The 26,401-nt window shown below is 42.9% G+C and overlaps 1 protein-coding gene across 2 annotated transcripts in view; it reads right to left on the bottom strand.

Annotated features, from left to right (window-relative positions):
• Nucleotides 1–26,401, bottom strand: part of CLCN7 (Cl-/H+ antiporter 7) — a 353,427-nt gene that overhangs the window by 94,496 nt on the left and 232,530 nt on the right. For both annotated transcript variants that reach the window (XM_086941381.1, XM_086941382.1), the window contains one exon: nt 15,765–15,825. In XM_086941381.1, the coding sequence (XP_086797507.1) occupies nt 15,765–15,825 (61 nt within the window). The remainder of the gene's footprint in view (nt 1–15,764; nt 15,826–26,401) is intronic.

Below are 26,401 nucleotides of genomic sequence, written 5' to 3'. Positions count from 1 at the left end.
CATCACACCTTCCCAGGAACTCTGCGACGAGCTCAGTACCTACATCCACCTGAAGATCAAGGTCCTTTACGACTACTTCAGTGAACAAATGCCGGACACCACCCCCTCCATTTCTGCCGATAAGCTGTCCATCAGGACCTCGAACCCTGCCACTGTCCAACACATCACCACAACCATGAAGAAAACCCACTCAGGAGACCCTACGGACCCCTGTCCACCGCAAATATACCAAAGAGCTGCCGCCGCCATCTGACTTGAACTAGGATGGACTGTAAACACCTCCTTCTTGTCCGGCATCTTCCCAGATGACTGGAAGCGAGGGGGGGAGGTTAAACTCCTCCTCAAGAAACCGATGGCAGACCCAACAGACCTGAAAAACTACCGGCCCATCTCTCTCCTCCCCTTCTCGGCCAAAGTCACAGAGAGGCACGTAAATACCCAACTGACCGCCTTCATCAAAGAGAACTCCATCCTGGATGCCTCCCAGTCTGGCTACCGCCACAACCACAGTACAGAGACTGCCCTCTTCGCCACCACTGATGACAGCCGCACGCTACTCGACCAGGGACACACTGCGGCCCTCATCCTTCTGGACCTCTCCGCAGCCTTCAAAACCATTTCAGACTGCACGCTCGCAGCCAGACTTCACGACGCAGGGATACAAGAAGCCGCCCTCAAATGGATCCAATCCTTTCTCCTCTGCCGAAACCAGTGGATCAGACTCCCTCCCTTCCTCTCCGAACCCACTGATATCAACTGCGGAGTACCCCAAGAATCGTCGCTCAGCCCCACACTCAACATCTATATGATCCCCCTTGCCACCATCGCAGGACAGCATGGGCTCAGCATTGTATCCTACGCCAATGGTAGTCTTGAGGTAGTGGTGACTCAATCAGACCTGATCCCATGAGTGGGAAACAATGTATTGATGTTTGGATGCCAAACAAAGCTATTTTCTTTTCTTAAGGTTGATAATGAAATGTAGAAAACACTTTCTATCAGTTTGCATATGAATAGTATATAGCGCATTGGATGATAAAAAAGACCATTGGATCAGTGCTTCGTTTTCTAGTTATATATGTGCAGATATTAGTTCATTCATACATAGAACAGATTGTAGGAAGTGACTGATGGCTCTGGCCAGTGAGCATGCTCAGCTATTAATGAGGATCTAAATATATATTTTGGACACAGGATGCCACAAAATATGGCTAAAAGTATGTAATCTATGTGGGAACAAAAATGATGACGTAGAACATGTCATGAATGATGCAATATGTGAGGCGATAGCAGTGCTTGGTGGGGGCGCAAGTTATAGTTAGCCCCGCTAAATATAACTGGTGAATTTCTATGTTTTTCTGAGTTCAAAATGTAATTGTTGTGACTGCTATATTCACCTAACTATAACGTTAGTCCAGTGAATTTCTACATTTAAAAAAACCAAACAGATATTTTTCCCACACCTAACTATAACGTTGCTTTAACCTTTCTTTTTTCAAGGAATTTCTATGTTTGAAAACAATGCAAAGTAATATTTTATTACCATGCATAAAGCCAGCCCGCAGGCTCCACACTAACCCCCCCCCACCCGGCATCTGCATCCCTGAGCCTGTAATGTACACCACTCTACTGTATGCCACTTCACTGTATTCCACCCTACACCACTCCACTCTACAGAATTCCACTCTATGCTACCCCACTCAACACCCCTCCACTGTACGCCACTGCACTCTTTGGTATTCCTCTCTACCCCACTCAACTCTACAGTATTCCACTCCCCTCTGTGCCACTGTACTCTGTCACCTCACTTTACAAGCCTCAGCTCTATGCCACTCCACTCCACTCTAAGCTATTCCATTGTATGCCACTTACTCAATGCTATTCAACTCTGCACCACTCAACTCTACAGCACTCTAAGACATTCTACTCAATTCAGAAATCCCAAGTGGGGATCTGAATAAAGTGCTTGTGCAAAGATTTCATATTCACATGTAAACTTCATTCCAATATACATCACTCAAAGTGACAAAGAGCAGTTGTTGCTGTATAGTGCAAATTATATAGAAAGTGCAAAGTGCTAAAATTAAACGAATTAAAAATTCAATAATACATATTGAAAGAGAGGAGCCCCTCCCTTGTGTGTTTGGTTCCATAATGATAGTTCTAGATTCAGCTAAAACCAAAAAATTGTGTATGCTGGATGGAATCCTACTGGGTTATAGATCTCAACAGCCATGGGTTTAATTTAAAAATGCCCTATGATATATTCCTCCTCGTGAGGAATTATTAGCGGTGTGCCGCTCTGTTACATCAGGGTCCCCGTGGGATCCGGTGTCGCCAAAACGCCTGGCAGACAGTTTGGAAGTCTTGGAGCCTTATATAAGGCACATCCTTGACGTATCTTTCGGATCGGGAAAGCTGCCGGATGGGTGGAAACAGGCGGTGGTGCTCCCGCTCCGGAAGAAACCCCACTTAGGCTTCGAGGTCTTAGAAAACCTTAGGCCCATCTCTCTCCTGCCTTTCCTGTCAAAAGTGGCGGAGAAGGTGGTTAATATCCAAATCATGAAGCACGTGGATGAAAGGGGACTGCTCCATGCGACGCAGTTTGGCTTTAGGCCACGACATTCCACCGAGTCCGCCCTTCTCATGGCTACGGAACATCTGAGAGAGGGCGTGGATGCAGGCCAAACTATGGCTTTGATCCTGCTGGACCTCAGCGCGGCGTTCGACACTGTAGCACACAACATCTTGCTACAGTGTCTGAACAGAGGTGGCATCTCAGGCACCGCGCTGAGATGGATCCAAGACTTTCTCAAGGGGAGAAGTTTTCGAGTCAGGCAGGGAGACTGCTATTCGAAGGGGGTGCCTTTGGGCCAAGGCGTGCCGCAGGGCTCGTCATTGAGCCCAACCCTCTTTAATATGTATGTCGCGCCTGTTGCCTCGATTGTGGAGAGCCATGGCCTCCAACTGGTCTCCTACGCCGACGACACGCAGCTGGTGATCTCCCTATCGCATGCGCCCTGTCTTGCTGCCGATGGCTTCCGTTCGTGCATGAAAGATCTAGCCGAATGGATGTCCAATAACTGCTTGAAGCTGAACGGCAGCAAGACAGAGGTGCTGGTGGTGGGGAGAGCCCAGTCTGCCTGGTCGCCGGCATGGTGGCCTTCCTGCCTTGGACCTACCCCAACCCCCTGCCTAGAGGCACGCAATTTGGGGGTGTGGTTTGACGCGGGCCTTACATTTGGCCCTCAGATCAATCGGGTGGTGGGAGTCTGTTTCGGGATCCTGAAGAAGCTGAGAAAGGTCCTGGACTTACTCCCGCTTGAAGCCCGTCAAACCCTGGTCCATGCCCTGGTGACAGCTAGGTCGGACTATGGGAACCTGCTGTACCTGGGTGCTCCAGAAAAAAGCATGGCCCGCCTGCAAGTGCTGCAGAATGCGGCAGCGCGTCTGATTCTCAGACTGCCTAAAAGGGCGTCTTCCAAGGCGGCCCTCCAGCAGCTACACTGGCTCCCTGTGAGGAGAAGAGTGGAGTATAAAGCCCTCTGTACCTGTCATCGCATCATGAATGGCAGGGCACCCGACCCTCTGACGAATTTGATCGAAGCGTACATACCAACACGTGCGCTCAGATCCACAGGGGGCGGCCTACTGCGGATTCCAAGAATTAAGAAGGCCCGCATGGGTGGCAGGTCTTTCAGATACCTGGCGGCAACCAATTGGAACAAGCTGCCAACGGACCTGCGTCTGGAACCAGAGGAGGCTAGTTTCCGAGCAAAACTCAAAACTTATCTTTACACTAAATAATTGGCCAGCGCAGTTTTCTGTGTCCCCTGTCAGTAGCCCATTCCCACTTCCAGCGCGTGGACACGCCGGTGTGCGTAATCGCAGCGCTCTACAAATGTCCCAATAATAATAATAATAATAATATATCATCAGTTCTACATTTCATAGACTGCGGGTCCCTCTTAATACAGGAATCTGTGGCTCGATTCCCAGAAGAAGGCGCTGCTATAGCGCCGAAAAACGCTCGTCGGAATTAATCTCAATCTCGCCACATTACTACTTATTGGATTAGATAAAAACATTTTCACATTTTAAATTGTGATTGTGATATATTGTATATTTTGTGTGAAAAATTATCTGTTGAATTGACTGTGTTTTTACTCTCTCATTTTTTAATAAAATAATTTTTTTTATATAATTCCCACTTGCTTGACTTTATATATTTGTTGCTTTTGAATGACGAATTAAATATAGACGTTTAGAAATTTGACTGTCTAGGAAGATACCCACATTGTGTTTTACCCAGTCCTAGAAGTTCTTACTTTGCCAGGGGGTCCTTGTTTTTCATATATGCAAACACAATGCAAGCCTCTCATAAATGTGCCCCAATTGCTTTTAACAGTGCCTTCTGTGCCAGACGAAAAACATTTTGCAAATCTGAGGAAGTCTCTTTATCTCCATTGGTGACTGTCCTTATGTTCTGCAAGTTCCTATCACATCCTTGTTTCTGTAATAGTCACTACTGGTGCTGCACACATTTTATTTTGTTCAGCATCTCATATTTGAGATGCTCCTGCCAAAGTAAAAGTGTTTCCTGTATATTGTCCTGATTTTCCTGAAAATTATAGGTCTGCGCTTCATTGAAGACGAAAATAATGCAACGCAGTAAAGATTCCTTTTGCTGATGTTTTCTATTCAACCACTAGACACATAGGAGATCAACAGTCTCTCCGGGATATATGTACAAGGAAGTGGTAGAGTGGCGTGTTAGCTGTCATGGCATAACGCCTCAGTCTGCCACTTTAGAAACGCAAGGCAGCGCCATAATTACAAGGATATGGTGCAACCTTGTATTTCCCACTGCGCCTGCACTAAACTTAGCATTGTAGCACCAACGCAGGCAGCCTTGCACAATAGTGCAAGGGTGTCTGCGTGCAGGGGAGGATTGTTTATGTGTAGGAAGGTGTCCCTTCCTGCTCATAAACAATCCTAAAATGCCATTTTGTCACTTTTATGTGTGCTGCTTCATGTAGCATACATAAAAGACACACAATGACAATTTTTTACAGATTGTTCATGTACAGGAAGGGGGACCTTCCGATACATAACAATCCATGGCTGTTTGCTTTTTCCATGTGTGCTGCACAAGGCAGCACACATGGAAAATGCAAAAACGAGGGAAAATAATGCATTTCTCGTCATTTTGCCAAGTTAAGACCAGGTTTTCCCTAGTATTAATGTTGGCGCTGCCTCCTATGTACCCTTGTACATAGGGGGCAGCGTCAAAATCAATGGCTGTTGCAGTGGAACACCCCCCAACATCCACTGCCCAAGTGTTTCACACTAAAAATAGCATGAAAGGGGGCCTTATTTACCAGGCAGCATTAAGCCACGGTAAGTGGCTTCATGCTGCTAAATAAGGCTAAGGCCCTAACGCCACCATAACATCAGAAAAAGTGATATTGTGGTGGCGATAGGGGCTTGTACATATGCCCCTCTGTCTGTTATCATTCTGAAAATTCACTAATAGTCAGTAATACTGTGCAGGCGTTGGGTGGAATCCACACTGAGAGGTATTTTATAACTGGTATTGGTTGCAGTACACTTGCAATGGTGATCCTACTGGGTTTTCAGTGATCTAGCTCGGTTTATGATAACATGGTATGAGCCGATAATTACTGGGGACTTTTGGATCTAAGTTGGGTTTTATTATCAATGATGGGAGTGTTTATCGCAAAATAAAAGTCTATAGACAACCTCATTTTCAGAGTTAATGGAATAGGGCCACGGGGAAGTTCTGTAGGTCTTTTTTTAAACAGGTGATCATGTTCTGTTTGTGGCTAGATTTCAAATCAAAAGGTGGTAAGGTGGTGTAACACTTGGTATTTCTTATTATGATAGGCAATGTAAAATCCTGTGCTTTAGAAGTGTGTGGTCAATGCAAACATTACTTGACTTTGAAGTGAAATACAAAGACAGGATGAACTCCCAACCACTATCTAAAGAACACTCTCCAAAAATACATTGGAATACTGTGCCAAAGAAACAAATGACTAATTCCTGACTCAGAAGTTCCTAACTGTAGCCTTTCTGGATTTTAAATGTACTGGTTTTCATTAACGCTATTTTGACTTTATTACTCTCCTAGTGGCTAGTTAGTTATGTGTAAAATTCAGACTGATCTCTTTAACTCTGTGGTTTTTGTTCCAAACGGTAGAACATATACCGCCTGTCCAGCTCTATGCCGTCATGTAATTTGCAAGATGAAAGAATGGCTCATCTTCTATTCCTCTGTGCAGCATATAAAAAATCCCCGGAGGAAGGGGATAATATGGATTTGCCATTCCATGGGGGTAACACAACAAGCAGAGGCATTAAGGCTATTGAGAAAACACACTAGGGAAGCCACTTGTATGCAGTCTGTCAAATTATCTCCAAATGGTTTGATGCATGAGGAGAAAGATCATTGACAGGTTGGCTGTTCAAGAATCATGTTAAAAACACATTAAAAATAGTCCACCAGGTAATGGTAATGGAGAAATTTCTGAAATGGGATGATTATCTTAAGTTTATATTCATGTTTTATCAGTAGAATGAGAGTTATGAATTTGTAAATTTAAAATTTTTAAGTGAAAAAGAGTGCCTAAATGTTCAAAGCACCAACTGTGGGCATCTCATCGTGGACCACAGTTTGGATACAAGAAGTTGATTGGGCTGCGTCTCCATTTACCTTCGGATTTAGAAGAATTTTTGAAGTTAAAGCTTAGCTGGGCAAGGCAGCCAAGGGTGTCCAAAGAGGAGGCGTTGTTTTCGTTGAGCCGTTGGACGAAGTCACTGTGAAGATTCCTACTTTCAGACTTAGGGTTAAATTTACCAAGATTTGACGTAGCACAAAGCAGCAAGACAACATGATGCACTGCATCAAATGGAGAGGGCAGGAATGGGCTATATTTATAAATACTTTGCGCATTGCTGCTTTCTCACTGTGCTGGCTACCTGTTTTCCGTTTTTACTGATTTTAACAGATAAATACAAAGTGAAAACATTTATTTTCTTGTCTGTATTTATTTTTAAATGTGGATAAAAACAGACATTGTGTTAATTTTTGAGTAATTCTAAATACTGTCTACCATGACTGCCAGGCACATATCTGTGTAGATTGATAGGTAAGGGAGCTAAAAAAGAAAGGAATTTTAGTAAAGAGCCTTTAACAGCAGTAGATATGCACAAGGTTGATACTGAAAAGTGCATATTTTCTTAAAAGTGCATTAATTTCTCTTCTGCAGGTGTTTACAGCACTGAAACCTAGTAGACATTCAAGCATGAGTGCATATTTATAAATATGGATAAATACAGACGGAAATGTCATACAATAAATACCATAAAACCGGGATTATTTTCTGTGCTACCTAGCGCCAACGCAGGCACCTTTGTGCCGTAGTGAAAGGGTGCCTGTGTTGCAGGAAAGATTCTTTTATTGAGGAAGGGACACCTTCCCGCACAGAGGCATTCCTTAGATGCATTTTCCTCTTTCCAAGTGTGCAGTATTCTGGACAAACAAGGAGGAATAAAGATATGTTTCCTTGTTACGCCTCTATCAGGAAGGCATTCAATGTTAATGCATCCCCAGGTTTACTTGTCGTGGTAAATCTGGGAATGTGCCAGAATATATGGGTGGATGCATGGGACGCCTCTATCAGGAAGGCATTCAATGTTAAGGCGTCCCCAGGTTTACTTGTGGTAAATCTGGGAGTGTGCCAGAATATATGGGTGGATGCATGGGACGCCTCTATCTGGAAGGCATACAATGTTAATGCATCCCCAGGTTTACTTGTCGTGGTAAATCTGGGAATGTGCCAGAATATATGGGTGGATGCATGGGACGCCTCTATCAGGAAGGCATTCAATGTTAATGCATCCCCAGGTTTACTTGTCGTGGTAAATCTGGGAGTGTGCCAGAATATATGGGTGGATGCATGGGACGCCTCTATCAGGAAGGCATTCAATGTTAATGCGTCCCCAGGTTTACTTATCGCGGTAAATCTGGGAATGTGCCAGAATATATGGGTGGATGCATGGGACGCCTCTATCAGGAAGGCATTCAATGTTAATGGGTCCCCAGGTTTACTTGTGGTAAATCTGGGAGTGTGCCAGAATATATGGGTGGATGCATGGGACGCCTCTATCAGGAAGGCATTCAATGTTAATGCGTCCCCAGGTTTACTTGTGGTAAATCTGGGAGTGTGCCAGAATATATGGGTGGATGCATGGGACGCCTCTATCAGGAAGGCATACAATGTTAATCATCCCCAGGTTTACTTGTCGTGGTAAATCTGGGAGTGTGCCAGAATATATGGGTGGATGCATGGGACGCCTCTATCTGGAAGGCATACAATGTTAATGCATCCCCAGGTTTACTTGTCGTGGTTAATCTGGGAATGTGCCAGAATATATGGGTGGATGCATGGGACGTCTCTATCAGGAAGGCATTGAATGTTAATGCGTCCCCAGGTTTACTTGTGGTAAATCTGGGAGTGTGCCAGAATATATGGGTGGATGCATTTGACGCCTCTATCTGGAAGGCATACAATGTTAATGCATCCCCAGGTTTACTTGTCGTGGTAAATCTGGGAATGTGCCAGAATATATGGGTGGATGCATGGGACGCCTCTATCAGGAAGGCATACAATGTTAATGCGTCCCTAGGTTTACTTGTCGTGGTAAATCTGGGAGTGTGCCAGAATATATGGGTGGATGCATGGGACGCCTCTATCAGGAAGGCATACAATGTTAATGCATCCCAAGGTTTACTTGTCGCGGTAAATCTGGGAGTGCGCCAGAATATATGGGTGGATGCATGGGACGCCTCTATCAGGAAGGCATACAATGTTAATGCATCCCCAGGTTTACTTGTGGTAAATCTGGGAGTGTGCCAGAATATATGGGTGGATGCATGGGACGCCTCTATCAGGAAGGCATACAATGTTAATGCATCCCCAGGTTTACTTGTCGCGGTAAATCTGGGAATGTGCCAGAATATATGGGTGGATGCATGGGACGCCTCTATCAGGAAGGCATACAGTGTTAGTGCGTCCCCAGGTTTACTTGTTGTGGTAAATCTGGGAATGTGCCAGAATATATGGGTGGATGCATGGGACGCCTCTATCTGGAAGGCATACAATGTTAATGCATCCCAGGTTTACTTGTCGTGGTAAATCTGGGAATGTGCCAGAATATATGGGTGGATTCATGGGACGCCTCTATCAGGAAGGCATACAATGTTAATCATCCCCAGGTTTACTTGTCGTGGTAAATCTGGGAATGTGCCAGAATATATGGGTGGATTCATGGGACGCCTCTATCAGGAAGGCATACAATGGTAATGCATCCCCAGGTTTACTTGTCGTGGTAAATCTGGGAGTGAGCCAGAATATATGGGTGGATGCATGGGATGCCTCTATCAGGAAGGCATACAATGTTAATCATCCCCAGGTTTACTTGTCGTGGTAAATCTGGGAATGTGCCAGAATATATGGGTGGATGCATGGGACGCCTCTATCAGGAAAGCATACAATGTTAATGCATCCCCAGGTTTACTTGTCGTGGTAAATCTGGGAGTGTGCCAGAATATATGGGTGGATGCATGGGACGCCTCTATCAGGAAGGCATACAATGTTAATCATCCCCAGGTTTACTTGTCGTGGTAAATCTGGGAGTGTGCCAGAATATATGGGTGGATGCATGGGACGCCTCTATCAGGAAGGCATACAATGTTAATCATCCCCAGGTTTACTTGTGGTAAATCTGGGAGTGTGCCAGAATATATGGGTGGATGCCTGAGACGCCTCTATCGGGAAGGCATCCAATGTTAATGCGTCCCCAGGTTTACTTGTCATGGTAAATCTGGGAGTGTGCCAGAATATATGGGTGGATGCCTGAGACGCCTCTATCAGGAAGGCATCCAATGTTAATGCATCCCCAGGTTTACTTGTCTTGGTAAATCTGGGAGTGTGCCAGAATATATGGGTGGATGCATGGGACGCCTCTATCAGGAAGGCATACAATGTTAATGCATCCCCAGGTTTACTTGTCGCGGTAAATCTGGGAGTGTGCCAGAATATATGGGTGGATGCATGGGACGCCTCTATCAGGAAGGCATACAATGTTAATGCATCCCCAGGTTTACTTGTCGTGGTAAATCTGGGAATGCGCCAGAATATATGGGTGGATGCATGGGACGCCTCTATCAGGAAGGCATACAATGTTAATGCATCCCCAGGTTTACTTGTCGCGGTAAATCTGGGAATGTGCCAGAATATATGGGTGGATGCATGGGACGCCTCTATCAGGAAGGCATACAATGTTAATCATCCCCAGGTTTACTTGTCGTGGTAAATCTGGGAGTGTGCCAGAATATATGGGTGGATGCATGGGACGCCTCTATCAGGAAGGCATACAATGTTAATGCATCCCCAGGTTTACTTGTCGTGGTAAATCTGGGAGTGTGCCAGAATATATGGGTGGATGCATGGGACGCCTCTATCAGGAAGGCATACAATGTTAATGCATCCCCAGGTTTACTTGTGGTAAATCTGGGAGTGTGCCAGAATATATGGGTGGATGCATGGGACGCCTCTATCAGGAAGGCATTCAATGTTAATGCGTCCCCAGGTTTACTTGTCGTGGTAAATCTGGGCGTGTGCCAGAATATATGGGTGGATGCATGGGACGCCTCTATCAGGAAGGCATTCAATGTTAATGCATCCCCAGGTTTACTTGTCGTGGTAAATCTGGGAGTGTGCCAGAATATATGGGTGGATGCATGGGACGCCTCTATCAGGAAGGCATACAATGTTAATCATCCCCAGGTTTACTTGTCGTGGTAAATCTGGGAGTGTGCCAGAATATATGGGTGGATGCATGGGACGCCTCTATCAGGAAGGCATACAATGTTAATCATCCCCAGGTTTACTTGTCGTGGTAAATCTGGGAGTGTGCCAGAATATATGGGTGGATGCATGGGACGCCTCTATCAGGAAGGCATACAATGTTAATGCATCCCCAGGTTTACTTGTCGCGGTAAATCTGGGAATGCGCCAGAATATATGGGTGGATGCATGGGACGCCTCTATCAGGAAGGCATACAATGTTAATGCGTCCCCAGGTTTACTTGTGGTAAACCTGGGAGTGTGCCAGAATATATGGGTGGATGCATGGGACGCCTCTATCAGGAAGGCATCCAATGTTAATCATCCCCAGGTTTACTTGTCGCGGTAAATCAGGGAATGTGCCAGAATATATGGGTGAATGCATGGGAACACCCAAACTCCACCCAAGAAACACCTTTTTGGCACTGACTAATGCGATCTATATTAATACGTTCGGTATGGATTTTTCAACATACCTATCATTACACACATCACTGTGGAGACTTGAATATGATGGTAATCACACATTATCACTGTGGGGACTTAAACATCACTGTAATATATTTGTCAGGACTTGTACATGACTACAATCATGCACTATCTCTGTGTGCTATCCCTGTGCATCCCATTAATCACATACTATCTCTGTGGGGACCTGGGCATGTCTATAATCACACACTATCTCTGTGGGGACCTGGGCATGTCTATAATCACACACTATCTCTGTGGGGACCTGGGCACGTCTATATTCACACGCTATCTCTGTGGGGACCTGGGCATGTCTATAATCACATGCTATCTCTGTGGGGACCTGGGCATGTCTATAATCACACACAATCTCTGTGGGGACCTGGGCTTGTCTATAATCACACACTATCTCTGTGGGGACCTGGGCATGTCTATGATCACACACTATCTCTGTGGGGACCTGGGCATGTCTATAATCACACACTATCTCTGTGAGGACCTGGACATGTCTATAATCACACACTATCTCTGTGGGGACCTGGGTATGTCTATATTCACACACTATCTCTGTGGGGACCTGGGCATGTCTATAATCACATGCTATCTCTGTGGGGACCTGGGCATGTCTATAATCACACACTATCTCTGTGGGGACCTGGGCATGTCTATAATCACACACATTCTATTTGGTGACCGTGGTAATACTATAGTCACACACCATCTTTGTGGGGACTTGAACATTCATTTAATTACACACAAGCTCTGTTTTGGCTTGAGCATCACCAGCTTTGCATTCTCTGTATGGGGCTTTTTGAATACTGAAAAGTAGCAAAGTTAGACTTTTGGTCTAAGTTTACCATTGTGAATCGGGACCTATTTTAATGAGGACTTCAACACAATCATCTTTGTGCACTATCTCTGTGGGGACTTAAACATAACTATAATAACACTCTGTATTTGTATGGGCTTAAAAAAAACTATAATACTTGAACATCACTATAAAAACATACTATGTCTGTGGGGACTTCAAGTAACTAAACACAAGCTCTGTTTCGACTTGAAGCACAAGGGGGTGCCATGAGGCAAAGTTAGACTTTTGGTCAAAATGTACCTTTGTGATTACTGAAAAGTAGTAAAGATAGACTTTTTGTCTACGTTTACCTTTGTGAATCGGGCCCTATTTTAATGAAGACTTAAACACAATCACCTTCATGCACTATCTCTGTGGGGACTTAAACATCGCTATAATAACACACTATCTTTGTGGGGACTTGAACATCACTATAATAACACACCATCTCTGTGGGGACTTGAACATGACTATAATAACACACCATCTCTGTGGGGACTTGAACATCACTATAATAACACACCATCTCTGTGGGGACTTGAACATCTCTATGATAACACACTATCTCTGTGGGGACTTGAGCATTTCTATAATTACACACAACCTCTGTGTGGACTTGAACATCATTAGCTTCAAATCCTTTATAATGGGATTCAAGCTTTGAATGTACACACTATTTCAGTATCTCTGTGGGAACTTAAACATCTATCTTGGTAAAAATGTAAGCAGCTACTCAAGCTCTGGATTCCACTTGACCATATTCCTTTGTTCCATGTGTTAATTTATTTATGTGTTAGTTCCCTTATCTCCTAACATTTTAAGCACTAATAAATCGGTTAAATGCAGCTTTAAGTGTCTTTCGTTAAGCATGATATGGTATTTTCTGCACATTAAGATAATCTGCCTTTATTGTATACCCCTATTATATATGCTGCAATTCATATATGAATATATTATAATGTTGTTTGTGTATATTGTTGCTAAAATAAACATTTAGCCATGTGGCTTTGACTGTATTCAATCACAAATAGTGTTATGGACTAGGTCCCCACAAGGATGGTAGCACGTGTTCAAGTCCCCACAAGGATGGTGCTGTGCGCGCGATTAAATAACAATATATTTGCAAATTTGAAGCAGGATCCTGTATCATGAATTTTTTCTTAACATTTTTCTGTTAGTTGTGTGTTTTAAAAACATTGGGAAAGGTAAGTCCCCACAAGGCAGGTATTCACACATAGTCCCCACAAGGATGGTAACACGTGTATGTGTGTGTGTGTGTGTGTGTGTGTGTGTGTGTGTGTGTGTGTGTGTGTGTGTGTGTGTGTGTGTGTGTGTGTGTGTGTGTGTGTGTGTGTGTGTGTGTGTGTGTGTGTGTGTGTGTGTGTGTGTGTGTGTGTGTGTGTGTGTGTGTGTGTGTTCTCTGTGTGTGCGTGTAGGTGCACTAGTGTGTGTAGGTGCGGTGGGGGGGGTGTGCCTGTGTATGCATGTGTGTCTCTGTGTATGCGCGTGTGTGTGTCTGCGTGTATGCGCATGCGTGTTTGGAGCTTCCCAGGAGACAGCAGCTGAGCGCGTTCGTGAGCGCGTGGCCCGCTGAGATCGCCTCCTTCAACAGGAAATGCGCGCGGCCGGTACTGTCTCCTGGGAAGCACAGTCAGCTTACGCGCTGTTTTCACTACGAGACCTAAAAATGTTGCCATAAGAAAGTTCTCAAAAAGTCCCTTTCAGATTCTGCCAATGTAGCCAACCAGTCAGAAGAGCGGCCCTTTACAAGAGGTTTTTTCAATTGCTAATAAAGAGAACAGACCTGCTTGGTAATGTCTGAAAATAAAGAATATCTCTCCCCTTAGCCCACAGGAAACAAGGTTTAAATAGCTCATGTAAAGCAATCAAAAAGTAGGAAGAGAGCACAGAAGATCACAACTCTCCTCAATCAAAATAAAAGGAAAGTGCATATAGAAAAACTGCAAAACAACATTGGACCTTTAGTCTCGTGGGAAACACAGAAAATGTTAAAAACAATCTTTTCCTCTAAAAACACAAAAAAGAGGTGACAATGGGTGGAGGGTGCTGCTCTGAGCAACTGGAAAAACAAAAGCAAAAGCAAAGCAGCTAAACTGACATAGACGCAAGAAAAGGGAGCACTCTTCCCAATGTATTGGAAAAGGCTCATCACTGCTACCATACAGCAGACTGGAAAAGAGGGGAACACAACTCTCCTAAATTACTGTTAAAAAAAAGGGAGCATCTCCCATTCTCACCGAATAAGAAAATCTTCTAGCTGTTTGCCTCCACCAATGGAACAGGGAATTATCATGTGGTCTCAATCAACAAACAACAAAAGAAGAACGTACCAGCTTGCTTAAGTAATGGAAGTATAGTGGGAACCACAGATTTCATCAACAAATTAAACTTGTCATTAGGGTAGAGAAGATCACGAACAAATGACAAAAAAATACCATGGGCATGTGTCCCATATCTAATATGACAAATGAGGAAACAGGAGCAACCTTTTCAATTCTATTGTAAAGCAATGACTTTAGAACCTCTTTAATGTGAACAATATTTTAACCTGTCGCAAAGCCAAGCTAACCTTCCTTCTGGCAGCACAATCCGTACCCATAAATAGCCTTCTTTCTACCTCAGCCAACAACTGGAAACTTCACTCTCTCAAAGGAATGAAACAAAGCAGCGCAGGATGTACATAACATTTTCAACTGCTTCTTCGCTTAGGGAAGTAAATTATATTTCAGTTACTACAAATAAACCACACATACACAAAGGTTGCCATTTCCTTAGAGTAGCATTTGTCCAGTAAAAACATTCATATGGCTTCTATGAGGCTGCCTTTCTGTGGTAGTGATCATGAGCCACAGATTATAATGCTTCTCCTAATCAGGTCACCAGCATTGTTGCTTATGGGAAAAATAAAATCTGGCATACACTGAATGCTGGATGAGTTACTTGAATCACAGCTGTAACACATCATTAAGTTGAAGGGTTTAAAGAGACGGGGAAAGGAAAAGCAATAAGAGGCAGCACACAAATCAGAAAAAAAGGAAAAATGCAAAAAGCAACTACTGCTAAAAAGAAAAATTTGAAATCTAATCGGAATGGAACTGCTCGGCATACCAAGTGGCAAAAATAGAGCAAAACACGCAACACGGACAGGAAATGAGCTGTAGTAGGGAGTTAAGAAACGGAGTCACAACCGCACAATGGATTGTCCCAATTAGGTGCCAGCATCCAGAAATAAAGCAAGCGAGGGGGTTGCTTGCATTAGGGGACATCACCACATTAGTTAAATGCATTTGTGAATTTCTTAATAGGTGCCATATAAACCGGTTTCATAGGAGTGTACAGTAGACATTTTTGTATCCTTTTTATAAGTATCAGCAGTAAATGGTGTTTTCACTGTTATGTTGTATATTGTGTAAGGTGTTTGGCCCTTATATCATTTGATAGGATTTGGTTTAGAAACTGGATTTTTTTTGTTGGCAGGAAGGCCATCTTACCTGATTCTAAACATTGTAAGCCAGTAATTAAGTTGGTTGAATAGAGCTCCCAGGACGCCACCTGAATGAGAGGAAAAACAGGATGAATATGACAATGAGCCAAGGCTCACTGTTCACAGGTTTGGTGTAACAATGTGCACAAACTATACACAGGTTTATTTTTCATTCACAGTAGCATAATGCAGAAGAGCCCGCTGGTTTACATGCAGTGGAGCAGGAGACTAACATTTCACCATTAACTTCCACTATAAAAATCTTTGTTGCAATATTCATTCAACTCTTTGGAAGGACAATTGAGGCTCTACTCATATCCGGTGTCACTGAATCTACAACACATACATGGCCATATTGCCAATCCCGCCATTGTGTAACTGGACGTCAAACATATACAGCGAATCCACAATTTATAAACTGTGTACAGAGTGGAGTTAGTGCAGTACAGTTATTTTTGCATTCACAATTTCCTGGGATGGAGAGTGTGATGCGTAACATTCTCGTCATTCAGAACAAAGTGCAACTAAGCCTTATGCAGAGTTATTTCTCCTTTCAGAACAGGCTGCATGTAACAGTTCCATATAAGTGACTGAGTCTGGTACCTCAGATGCACTATTTGGGTTCCACAGGCAGTGTGTGACGGATGTATGGGGGACTGCCAAAGTTGAAAAGGAGCAGATAAAAAAAGAACATAAGGTTTCTCTATTTGACTACTGTACTTATTACTGGATGATAAACTTACTCACCTCCAAGATCTTCCCAATAAGTTTCATCCCCATTTGGGCTGTATGATAATTGAAAGGTTTATGGTTTATTTGAAGCTTCAATTCCCTTAAAAGAAAAGGTTAGGCTCTGTGTAAAAATTATCCACACATAAAGTTATTAAGAATATTAATATTTGATCCTACGTTCAAATTTGTGAAAGTGGTGCGATCATTGTAGGTGTTCACCACTATATTCAAATTGCAGCCGGTTTGGGATTCTAAAGGACTACCATTCATTTTAAGGGAAGTTTCAATAATACCACATTAACAAGCCAGAACTAACATTATAGGGGACTTGGAAGACAATCAGGTATCATCACTTTTTGACACTTAAAGAGGATGGGCACATTTGGTTATACAGCATCACATGCTACGATAAGGTTGTTACAAGGTAACATTTTCCTGTTGGAGCATGTGTGGCTGTAGTAAGACTTGTTCTGAATAGACGGTAAAGCAGTTCTCAAAAAGCGGGGCTAGTGCACTGATGATGCAGATATCTGAAATAAGGTATTTAACACAATAGGACCACTAAAGCCTGTTGACAGGTTTGAATGCCACACAAAAGTGTTTTCTTAACATGTGTGGCACTGACCAGGTGGCAGATTCGCAGAGGTCTCCTAAAGGGTTGTTTCTCAGGAAAGTTATAATGGCTCCCTCTTCGAGTATAGAAATTGCACTAGGAATCACAGTGTGCTTTGGCCTTGGCATAGCAGGTGTTGCGTGTTTATCTAGGTTCCTGATCGATACTGTGACCTTATGCCCCTATTCGGCTATAAATCCATTTATTCCCTATATTGGCATAACCGTTCAAGTGCGATTTTCTGAAAAGTCATCTCTGGCCTCACACGAACAGAGCCACATTCCAGCATAGTTCTCTCTGCCACTTCCTTTGCGACCAATTAGTGCAATGACAGAGCAGTAGTCACTATCTGATATTCCTAGATAACACTCCGAGTTATTCAACAAGATAAAAACTCCGCAAACCTGGAAATCCCCGCTTGCTGTGTTTTGATTGGTAATGGAACTCTAATGAGCAACTGATAACTATCACTTCCTAGTGACATCTTTAATTGACGTCTTATGTCCAGCAAACTTGCGTCAAACCCGGCACCTGTCAGGTATAAATATTACCAACGTTGCCTTAAGCAATGCGAGCTACTGTTGCTGATACTAGCTGCCTGCAAGACCCTGTGTTGGTGAAGCTAGCACTCTGTCGCTGCAGCCTGCTGTCCCTGTGGTGGTGAAGCTGCTGATACCATTATCGCTGCCAAAGCGCGAACTATGGTGCAGTACGCTTAGGAGCTGAACAGCCGTCCTCTGCGAAGACATCCAGCAGATTCCAGCTGCCCGCGGACGCTGTCCCCCCTCCTTCCTCGACGCGCTGAAGAAAAGCCGCTGCCTTTCTCGTGCAGAGAAATCCAGCTCCGGCGTTTCCGGTCTACCCTTGCGGGTGACTGGGATATCGAGAGTGACCCCTGAAGGAGATACCAATCCTCCATCATTCTATTCAGAGGTATGGTGTTGACTAAACCCTTAGACGAGAATTCTTGAAACAAACCTTGGCAAAACCAACTTAACTTAAAGCTACTTACTTGCTCCCCTTCCACGTGTTAGGCTTAGGTCTGGCACACTGGGGTAGGCTTAGTTAGAAGCACCAGTTGAGTATGTTAGCCTAATGTATATATGACAGTATATATGTTTTATTACTTTTAAACCATTGTATGGCTAAGAAACCATATCAATGCTTTTACAGTTCTATTTCGCAATACTTATCTTACTGTACGTACTTTTTATAATAACAATTATTGCAATTGTGGCAATACATTTCTCTTGTACGAGAAGAAAGACTGTTCAATAAATGTTAACCCTTTATTGACAAACGCCCGTCTCTCTATTCTCTACATCTCGTGAAAGTAAACTGCACTAGACTGACTGAGTGAAATACATGTCTATTGTTTCACACGACCCTAGAGATTGACTCTTGATCTGAGGAGCAAAGTTGTCATGTTGCACGGTTGTTGGAAAACTGAATCCCTTCTTGTCTGTGCCAAGGAAGCTGATCACTTCCTATGCAGAGAAGAAAGTTTCCAGTGACCTCTGAGCTAGTTGGTAACACAACCCAATTAAGTTTAGCATAGTCAGTGGAGGCCTGGAATATCCGCAGTTCCACGTCGATACTACTGGTTATGTTATTCCAATGCGCAGGGCCTAGTGGGAAACTAGGAACAACACTACATGGCGCCCAACGTTTGGTAAGGCGATAAACTAACGCAAGACAGTTAGAGTAACTCAGTCGTGCATATTTCACAGACCCCTTTCTCCCGTAAATACTCCAATAGACGTCTGGAGTGGGTGAAAGGTTAAAATCCGCCCGACCTTAGTAGGAAGAGATTCCTAAGTAAAGCTCTGGTTTATTCAACGTTGAAGGATACAGTGTTCCAAAATATTGTGCACCTAATCTTTGTCTCCTTGGAGACCTACTCTGCAAACCTTGCATTTTTACAATGCCAGAAAATAACGGAACCACTGGGGCCGCAGTAAATGCAACTCAGCAGGATTCCGACGATATGGTACCGGGTGCAATAATCATCCGGGCACACTTAAGAAGATCTATAACGTTAAAACTTATAGAGAACGGACTGACACTTCAAGGTGGTACAGTAATTTTCGTGATAGAGGCTCACGAGTATCGGCAGACAGAGGTATTCTATTCATGGATAAACTTTCCAGCGGTATACGCTAGAACAAAAGAATTTCACTATTACAAAATAGAGAAACCTCCGGAAGAGTACGCTCCTTTCGAGGAGATTGAAATTCCACTTAAATTTCAAGAGCACCTGCTCTGGTTTAATGGCGCCCTAAAACACAATGATCACATTACCAGGCTCGGTCCACTAGGTAGACCAGGAGCCACGTGGCCGGTTCTAGCCAGCTACACACCACATATGGAACTAGGGGTGGGTTACATTGAAGATATGTTGTCTCTTGCACCGCTGAGGGCATGGATTAAAACCTGGCTTAATCCCAATTTAACATTGAACCACACGATTATAAAAGACTGTATGGGGCGGGATCGTGTGGCTGAGATCGAGTGGCTTTCTTACATTAAGAAAATAGCACAATATATGGGCCGCCCTGAGTTGTATACCAATCCTGAAGGCCTACAAAAAGATGATATCAGTTGGGCAAAAGTGGAATATATAAAGAAAAGAGAAGCCGATAGAGAAACTCGCGAGATCATGAAGCCAACCGTGAGGTCCCATTTTTTGACAATAACATCTTTAGCTATCGAACCATATTTGGCGGTAGTAAATAAACCTTTCCACCGGTGGCTTCTCACTAAATTTCGCTTTGATCAGTCTCACTTCTTGTTGGGTGAATACAATAAATGGTGTAAACCACATGAGAACGCCCCCTGTAAGTGTGACGATTTCTCAGACCAGGATTCTCTACACTTCTTCTTTTTTTGTCCTTTTTTCAGAATTGCAAGAGAGAAATATATTAAGCCCATATTAAAGGATAACAAGTTCACCCAGGTGAAACCAGCCTTTCTGTTTTTACAGCTAATGGAAACACCCCTAATCATGTACGGGGTGGCAAACTTTCTCACTATGTCCATCAGGTCGCGTCGAAACAGAGCGAATGGCATCGATCAATTGTCCTAGCCTTTGTTAAAAACTGTATGCCCAGTAGGGGTAGCACTGTTAATAGGATTGTATTATAGGTTTGTAAATATTATTGTAAATATATTATTGAACAAACTCCATTCCACACAATGTATAAATGAATTTGAGTAGCAAACCATAGACAGTGCAGTACGAGGATAAACATTTTATTTTTTTATAACTTTTGTAAAATGAAATTTGTAAATAAGAAATTTTGTATTTGTATATAATGTGCCTTGTTTTTAAGCTTTTTTAAAAAAAAATTCTATATACTCCAATAATCAACTATGTATGTATAGCATACTTTTGTGATTTTAATTTAATCGAATAAAGTGTTTTTGACTCTGACTCTCTACACACCACATCCGGACATTGTAAACATGTCTAGAGAAGAGCTGTTAGTACAGCTAAACACATTAATTAAAATACATAGGCAATTAGTCCAATATGTAATGCGGACTGCAACAGTCCAACCAGCTGTTAATGTACCACAGCTGACCCCTCATCAGGGGAATACAAATAAAATTACACCACAGAACATACAGTCATGTCTTGGTAAAACACCTGTAAAACGGGAACAAATTCCTTTCTGGTTAGCACAGAAAATCACTCAAATAGAGGCAGTATTTCCTGATACTACCCCTATTGAGAAACACAGCATCTTGACCATCTGCCTTCCTATGGGAATCGCACCACACGTGGAGGACTGCGACACTTGGGGTACAGTCTTTGCTTCCATTTACACAAAAACACACAGTGTTCCGTCTATGGCGGTAGTACCAGAAGTGCTAAAACAGATTCAAAATGAATTCGGTCCAGAGCCAGCTTTAAATCTAGGTATGAAATTACTGAAAGACTTCAAGCAGGTCTCGGCTATATTATTAGCCAACATTAAAGGAGAAGCAGCATCTGTGGCGATCCGCCAGAAGTTGAAGGAAACAGATATAAAAGATCCTGTTGAGCTTGCAAAAATCATAGAAAAATGCTATGAAGAATTAGGTCGAGACAGCTTGGGTGGGAAACCAGTTAAGCCCCAACTGCTCGAAAATCCTGAAAAATTATTTATTAAAAATAATTTAAACACTCCTAAAAAGAGCTGGGATGGAAATAAACAATCCACTCCCAAGGAAAAAGTTTTCCAGTCCAGAGGAAGGTCTCCTCGACGGAGGGAAAGAACTCCGACTCGAGAACGCCAGTCTCCCCAGAGGGAGCCCTCTGAGAAAAGATATAACCTTAGAAATAGGGATAATCTAAATAAACCTGATAGATATCAAAGTATTGATACACGTCCCTCTCGATCTCTTCCACAGAATTCGGAAAGAAGAGGACGGTCAGACCCAGGAGAGCACACCAAGTCCAAAGACAAGGAACCTGCTCAGAGTAAAAAATCTCAATTTCAGAAAAAGAAGGTAGCCAGTATTAGAGTAATCAACCATGCCGAGAATACTGAGGACACAGTTGAAAAACGGGGAGTGGGCATTGACAATGTTGGACAGTGCAGCAGAAATCAGTATAGCGCGCAAGATCTTGATGAGTCATCTGGAGACAGTGGACACGAATGAATACATTCAGGTTGAAACTGCCGACACCAGACTTAGCGAGCCCCATAAAATATACGAAATAACATTGCGTATGGAGGGTGATAAGACTAGGAAAATTAAGGGTCTATTTTGGGATAAGCTCTCAAAAGGCTATGATATTCTGTTAGCTGAAAAAGATTGGCCCCCGGAGTTTGTCAGGGAGTGCCCTCGTGGCGAAGAAGTGATTATGCCTGCCTTCTCGAATCACATACCGATTCACAAATAATATACATATGCAAGGAAATGGGCAGTGGCCCAGGCACCTGCATTATATAAAAATCATGTAGGATGGGATGAGGATTCACCTCCTCACAAAATCCAACTAAAAAGTGAACCAACTGCCCAACGGCAGTATCCCATAAAGCAAGAAGCTAAAAAACAAGTCAGGGAGATCTTAGATCAACTTGAGTACCAGGGGGTGATTGAAACATGCACCTCTCAAATGAACAATCCTTTGTTTCCTGTCTCCAAGCCAGACAATTCATATCGTCTAGTTTTGGACTACAGACACCTTAATACATGTTGCAAAACCTTTGCAGTACAAAACTCGCATAGTGCAGCCCTAATGAATAACATAGTTAGGAAAAAATATAAAACGACATTAGACATTTCTAATGGCTTCTTTTGTCAAAACATTGCACCAGAAAGCAGATATTTGACCGCTTTCTCCGCATTTGGGTCGCAGAAAAAATTCTGTCGACTCCCATAAGGGTTCAAGAACAGTCCAAGACTATTCTCAGCTAGGGTAACAGAGTTACTACAAATCTATGATGATGAAGCATTATCTTACGTAGATGATATTTATCTCACAGACGACGACTTGGATACTCACTTGAAAAGAGTGAACACCATTATACTTGGGTTCGCAGCAGAGGGTTACAAATTCAACTTTAAAAAGTCCCGAATTGCCCATCTGACAGTACTGTTTTTAGGGTACGAATTATCAAGTGAAGGGAAAAGCCTAGCGGACAACTTCTTAGAGAAGTGCGCTGTAGTCCAAGCTCCAAAAACGCTGAAGAATTTACAGTCCATACTAGGTTTTCTAAATTTCGGAAGAACTTACATCCTAAATTACGCAGAGAGGGTTAAACCTCTCTACGAACTAATTAAACCTGATTTTAAACAAATCAATTGGACTCAAAAACACACAGAAATTTTGAGATCACTGCAAACAGACATGTTAGCAAAAACAAAATTAGATACACGTGACAACACACGTGATCTTGTAATCCGAGTCATCCCAGGAAGATGCGGATTCACGTACCTAACCTCTAATGAGGGAGAAAAGGTACCAATAGCTTACAAATCACATTTGTACACAAAGGCTGAAATAAAATTCAGTTCAACGGAGAAAATTCTAACTGCGGTTCAGACTGCTGTAGCGAAAGAAAGGCCCCTAGCACAAGGTAAACGAATAATAATCGTAACTCCTATACCGGCTTTAGAAGCGGTGACTAAAGCAAGCATTCCTAATGCTAAAGCTTTGCATCCGAGATGGATTCAGTGGGTTAATTCTCTTGCTGCAACAGACGTAGTTTACGAATTTGATCCTAATTTAAAAACACAGGAATTTTCACAATATGAATATGAATGTCCTCTGCCAATTGAAATCCTGCCTCTCGAAGAATACGGAAGTATTATATATACTGACGGATCAGCACAACCCGCAGTTGGGGGTAAGCAAGCTTACAGTGCTGCGTGCGCGATTGTAAAAGGTCGCTGGCACAAAGGAAAATTCAGACCACTGGTCACTAAAACACAATCTCTAGGAGATTGCTCGGCTCAACGAGCTGAATTAGTAGCATTTAAGATGGCGCTAGAAAATACCGATCGCGAATTCCCCACACTAATAGTGTGCGATTCTTTTTATTGCGTACAATCTTATAATGAATACTTGCAGAATTGGGTGGAAAATGGTTTCAAAGATGCAAAAGGTGGCACAATAAAGCATAAAATGCTTTGGGAACAGGTAGTTCTTTTACAGAAAGAACTACAAAAGACTCACGTGATACATACACTGAGTCATCAACGTGATGGCGTTCACGTTGCAGGGAATTCATTGGCTGATGAAGCCGCGAAGGCAGCTGTGCAAACGGCTTCCGTAGCTGCGATAACTAGGTCACAAACAAAAATAGACAGCGATATTCTACAAGCTGTCAGTACGTCAGTAAAAAATGATAAGAAAACACTCCCAAAAGGTATTCCTGAAAAGTACTTGTACTTAACGGATACAAATAATGTTCCTTTTGATCGAATCCCTGGAGTGGGGGATAGAGTAATTCCAGACAGGGAACACAGATTAGGACTAATCAAAGCGGCACACGAAGGACTTGCTTCTGCACACGCTGGCGTTTCCGCAACAATATCACTATTAAAACAGAGATATTGGTGGCCTCGCTTGAGAATACAAACTAAAAAGTATGTATTGGAATGCGACATATGCCAAAGGATAAAAGTATCAACAGTAAAACGACCAGCGCAGACACCCCTTCTCATCTCGGATAAACCATTTGCATGCGTTTACCTGGACCACTGTGGTCCCCTACAAAGGGACGGCAACTATAGATATATCATGGTAGCAGTGGATTCCTGTACGAGGTTCATATGGATGAGGCCTCCAGCGCTCGGCTGACGCTAGAACGGTTATAAAAGATTTGCGAGTCCATATCGGCATATACGCAATTACCACGTTCCATTCTGACCAGGGTCCTGCTTTCAGCTCTCGAGCCTATAAGGAGGCCATGGCCAGCATGGGAATTGGGTTGCGGTATTCTTGTCCGTCGCACCCCGAAGGGAACAGTGTGGTAGAAAGAAAAAACCGTGACATAAAGCAATCTATAACAGCGAAGGTATTAGGTTCAGGCGCTGGGTGGGTCAAACATTTAATAAGTGTCCAGACTAGTCTTAACAACATGCCAAGAAATTCTCTAAAAGGTTTCAGCCCATACGAACTATTGTTCGGAATTAGAATGCGAGTTCAGGACCTCGATAGTCAGATGTCAGTGGTACAAGAAAAAACAACAGACTTTGACATCAAAGATCGTTTGGCTGTTTTACAGGAACTGAATGAAACAAGAAAATCATTAAGCAACATAAAGTTAAAGCAACAGCCAAGTACCACTGACGAGGCACCACCCGCAACAGCCCCAGCAAGGCCTGTCTGGATTCCAAAGATTGGGGATCTAGTCAGAGAAAAGATCGCGGTTAAGAAGGAATTTGGGCCTTCTTACAGAAAAGCAGTACCTGTCTTGGCAGTCACCGGAACAAGATCAGTTGTGCTACCGCCCCTTGCTGGTAAAAAGGAGAACAGAGTCGTGTCTATCGATCTGGTAAAACCACAAGCATGTGGCCTATAATCAACAGTAGGCCCAGTGGACTCCCAAGAAACAACAGAATACCCAAACTTGCAACAATCCAAGAGGTTCAAATTGAAAGACTAATCACATTCGATCAGCCTGCAGTGCACAATGAAGGACTATGCAATAATGCCATGGAACTCGTGCCTCTTGAAACACAGATTGAAACAGTTCGTCAAGAAACAACACCAGTCTACACTAATGTGGCATCAGAAAGTGCTACCGAGAGACAGATTGAAAGAACAATCCCATCAATTGACAGAACTGCCTCTGGTTATTTCATCAACTTCGACAACTTCTCTGAAGATCAAAACGACCTCGAAGTAATGCCAGAAACAAAAAAGTCTTTTAAAGAAAAAGCAACGGAACTCTTTCATCAACTGAAGGAAATCTACCTTATTTCCCCTTGGCTAGAGTTCTGGTTCGGTCTAGGTGTATTTTTCCTCCTGCTTTGGCTCATCATGGTACTGTGTTTGGGAAAATTCATTGAAGGAAAATATATTACAATGGACACAGCAAGTCAGAACATCAACCTAGTCCTAAAACCACACAGATCATCCCACGTGAAGAAAAGAGAACTGTCAACAGTAAATGTCACAGCAATTCCAATACCTGGTGGGGTAGTATGGGAGAAAACAGACTATGAGATATATGGTCCGGTCGAAATCCTGAAGTATCCTCATCAACTGAAGGTTTCCTTAAGTGACTTTGTAACACCTAGTACATTCTCTGATGATTGGGACTTTAACAGTATTAATGACATGATGTCTGATTTAGTAATGTCAGCTAGATTCACAGATCATGATTATTTACAAGGTTCATCTAGTTATGAGCAGTTATTCTGTTACACCCACTATGGGGATCATTACTTGCATAAATCTGCACAGCCTAGAAATGTTTTTATGTATAATCAATGGGAACATTGTTCTACACCACCTAAAAGCAGTTCTAAAGCATTTTTTGAGAAATTCAAATACTTCTCAGGGTTTAACACAAGTAATGCAGAAACGTTTTATTACAAACTGTTAGATAAAACAGGAATGAAAAACAATGCTGACAAATTCTAAATTGATATATTCAGAAGCATTTTATGACAAAATGATGACATTTGGTTTTGATTATTGGAACAATAATATTGAAACGAAAACAATTTGGGGTACAAAAGATTGGCAGGTGCAAGGCATAGAAGCACTATTTAGAACCTGCATGATACCAGAACAAATGTTATTTTTAAATGACACAATACACCAAACATCCTGTCTCGGCCTAGCTAAGATC

This window comes from Lissotriton vulgaris, chromosome 10 (genome assembly GCF_964263255.1).
Source record: "Lissotriton vulgaris chromosome 10, aLisVul1.2, whole genome shotgun sequence".
NCBI classification, from domain to species: domain Eukaryota; kingdom Metazoa; phylum Chordata; class Amphibia; order Caudata; family Salamandridae; genus Lissotriton; species Lissotriton vulgaris.
The sequence above is the reverse complement of the archived record's forward strand: the minus strand, read 5'-3'. Positions and strand labels throughout refer to the sequence as shown.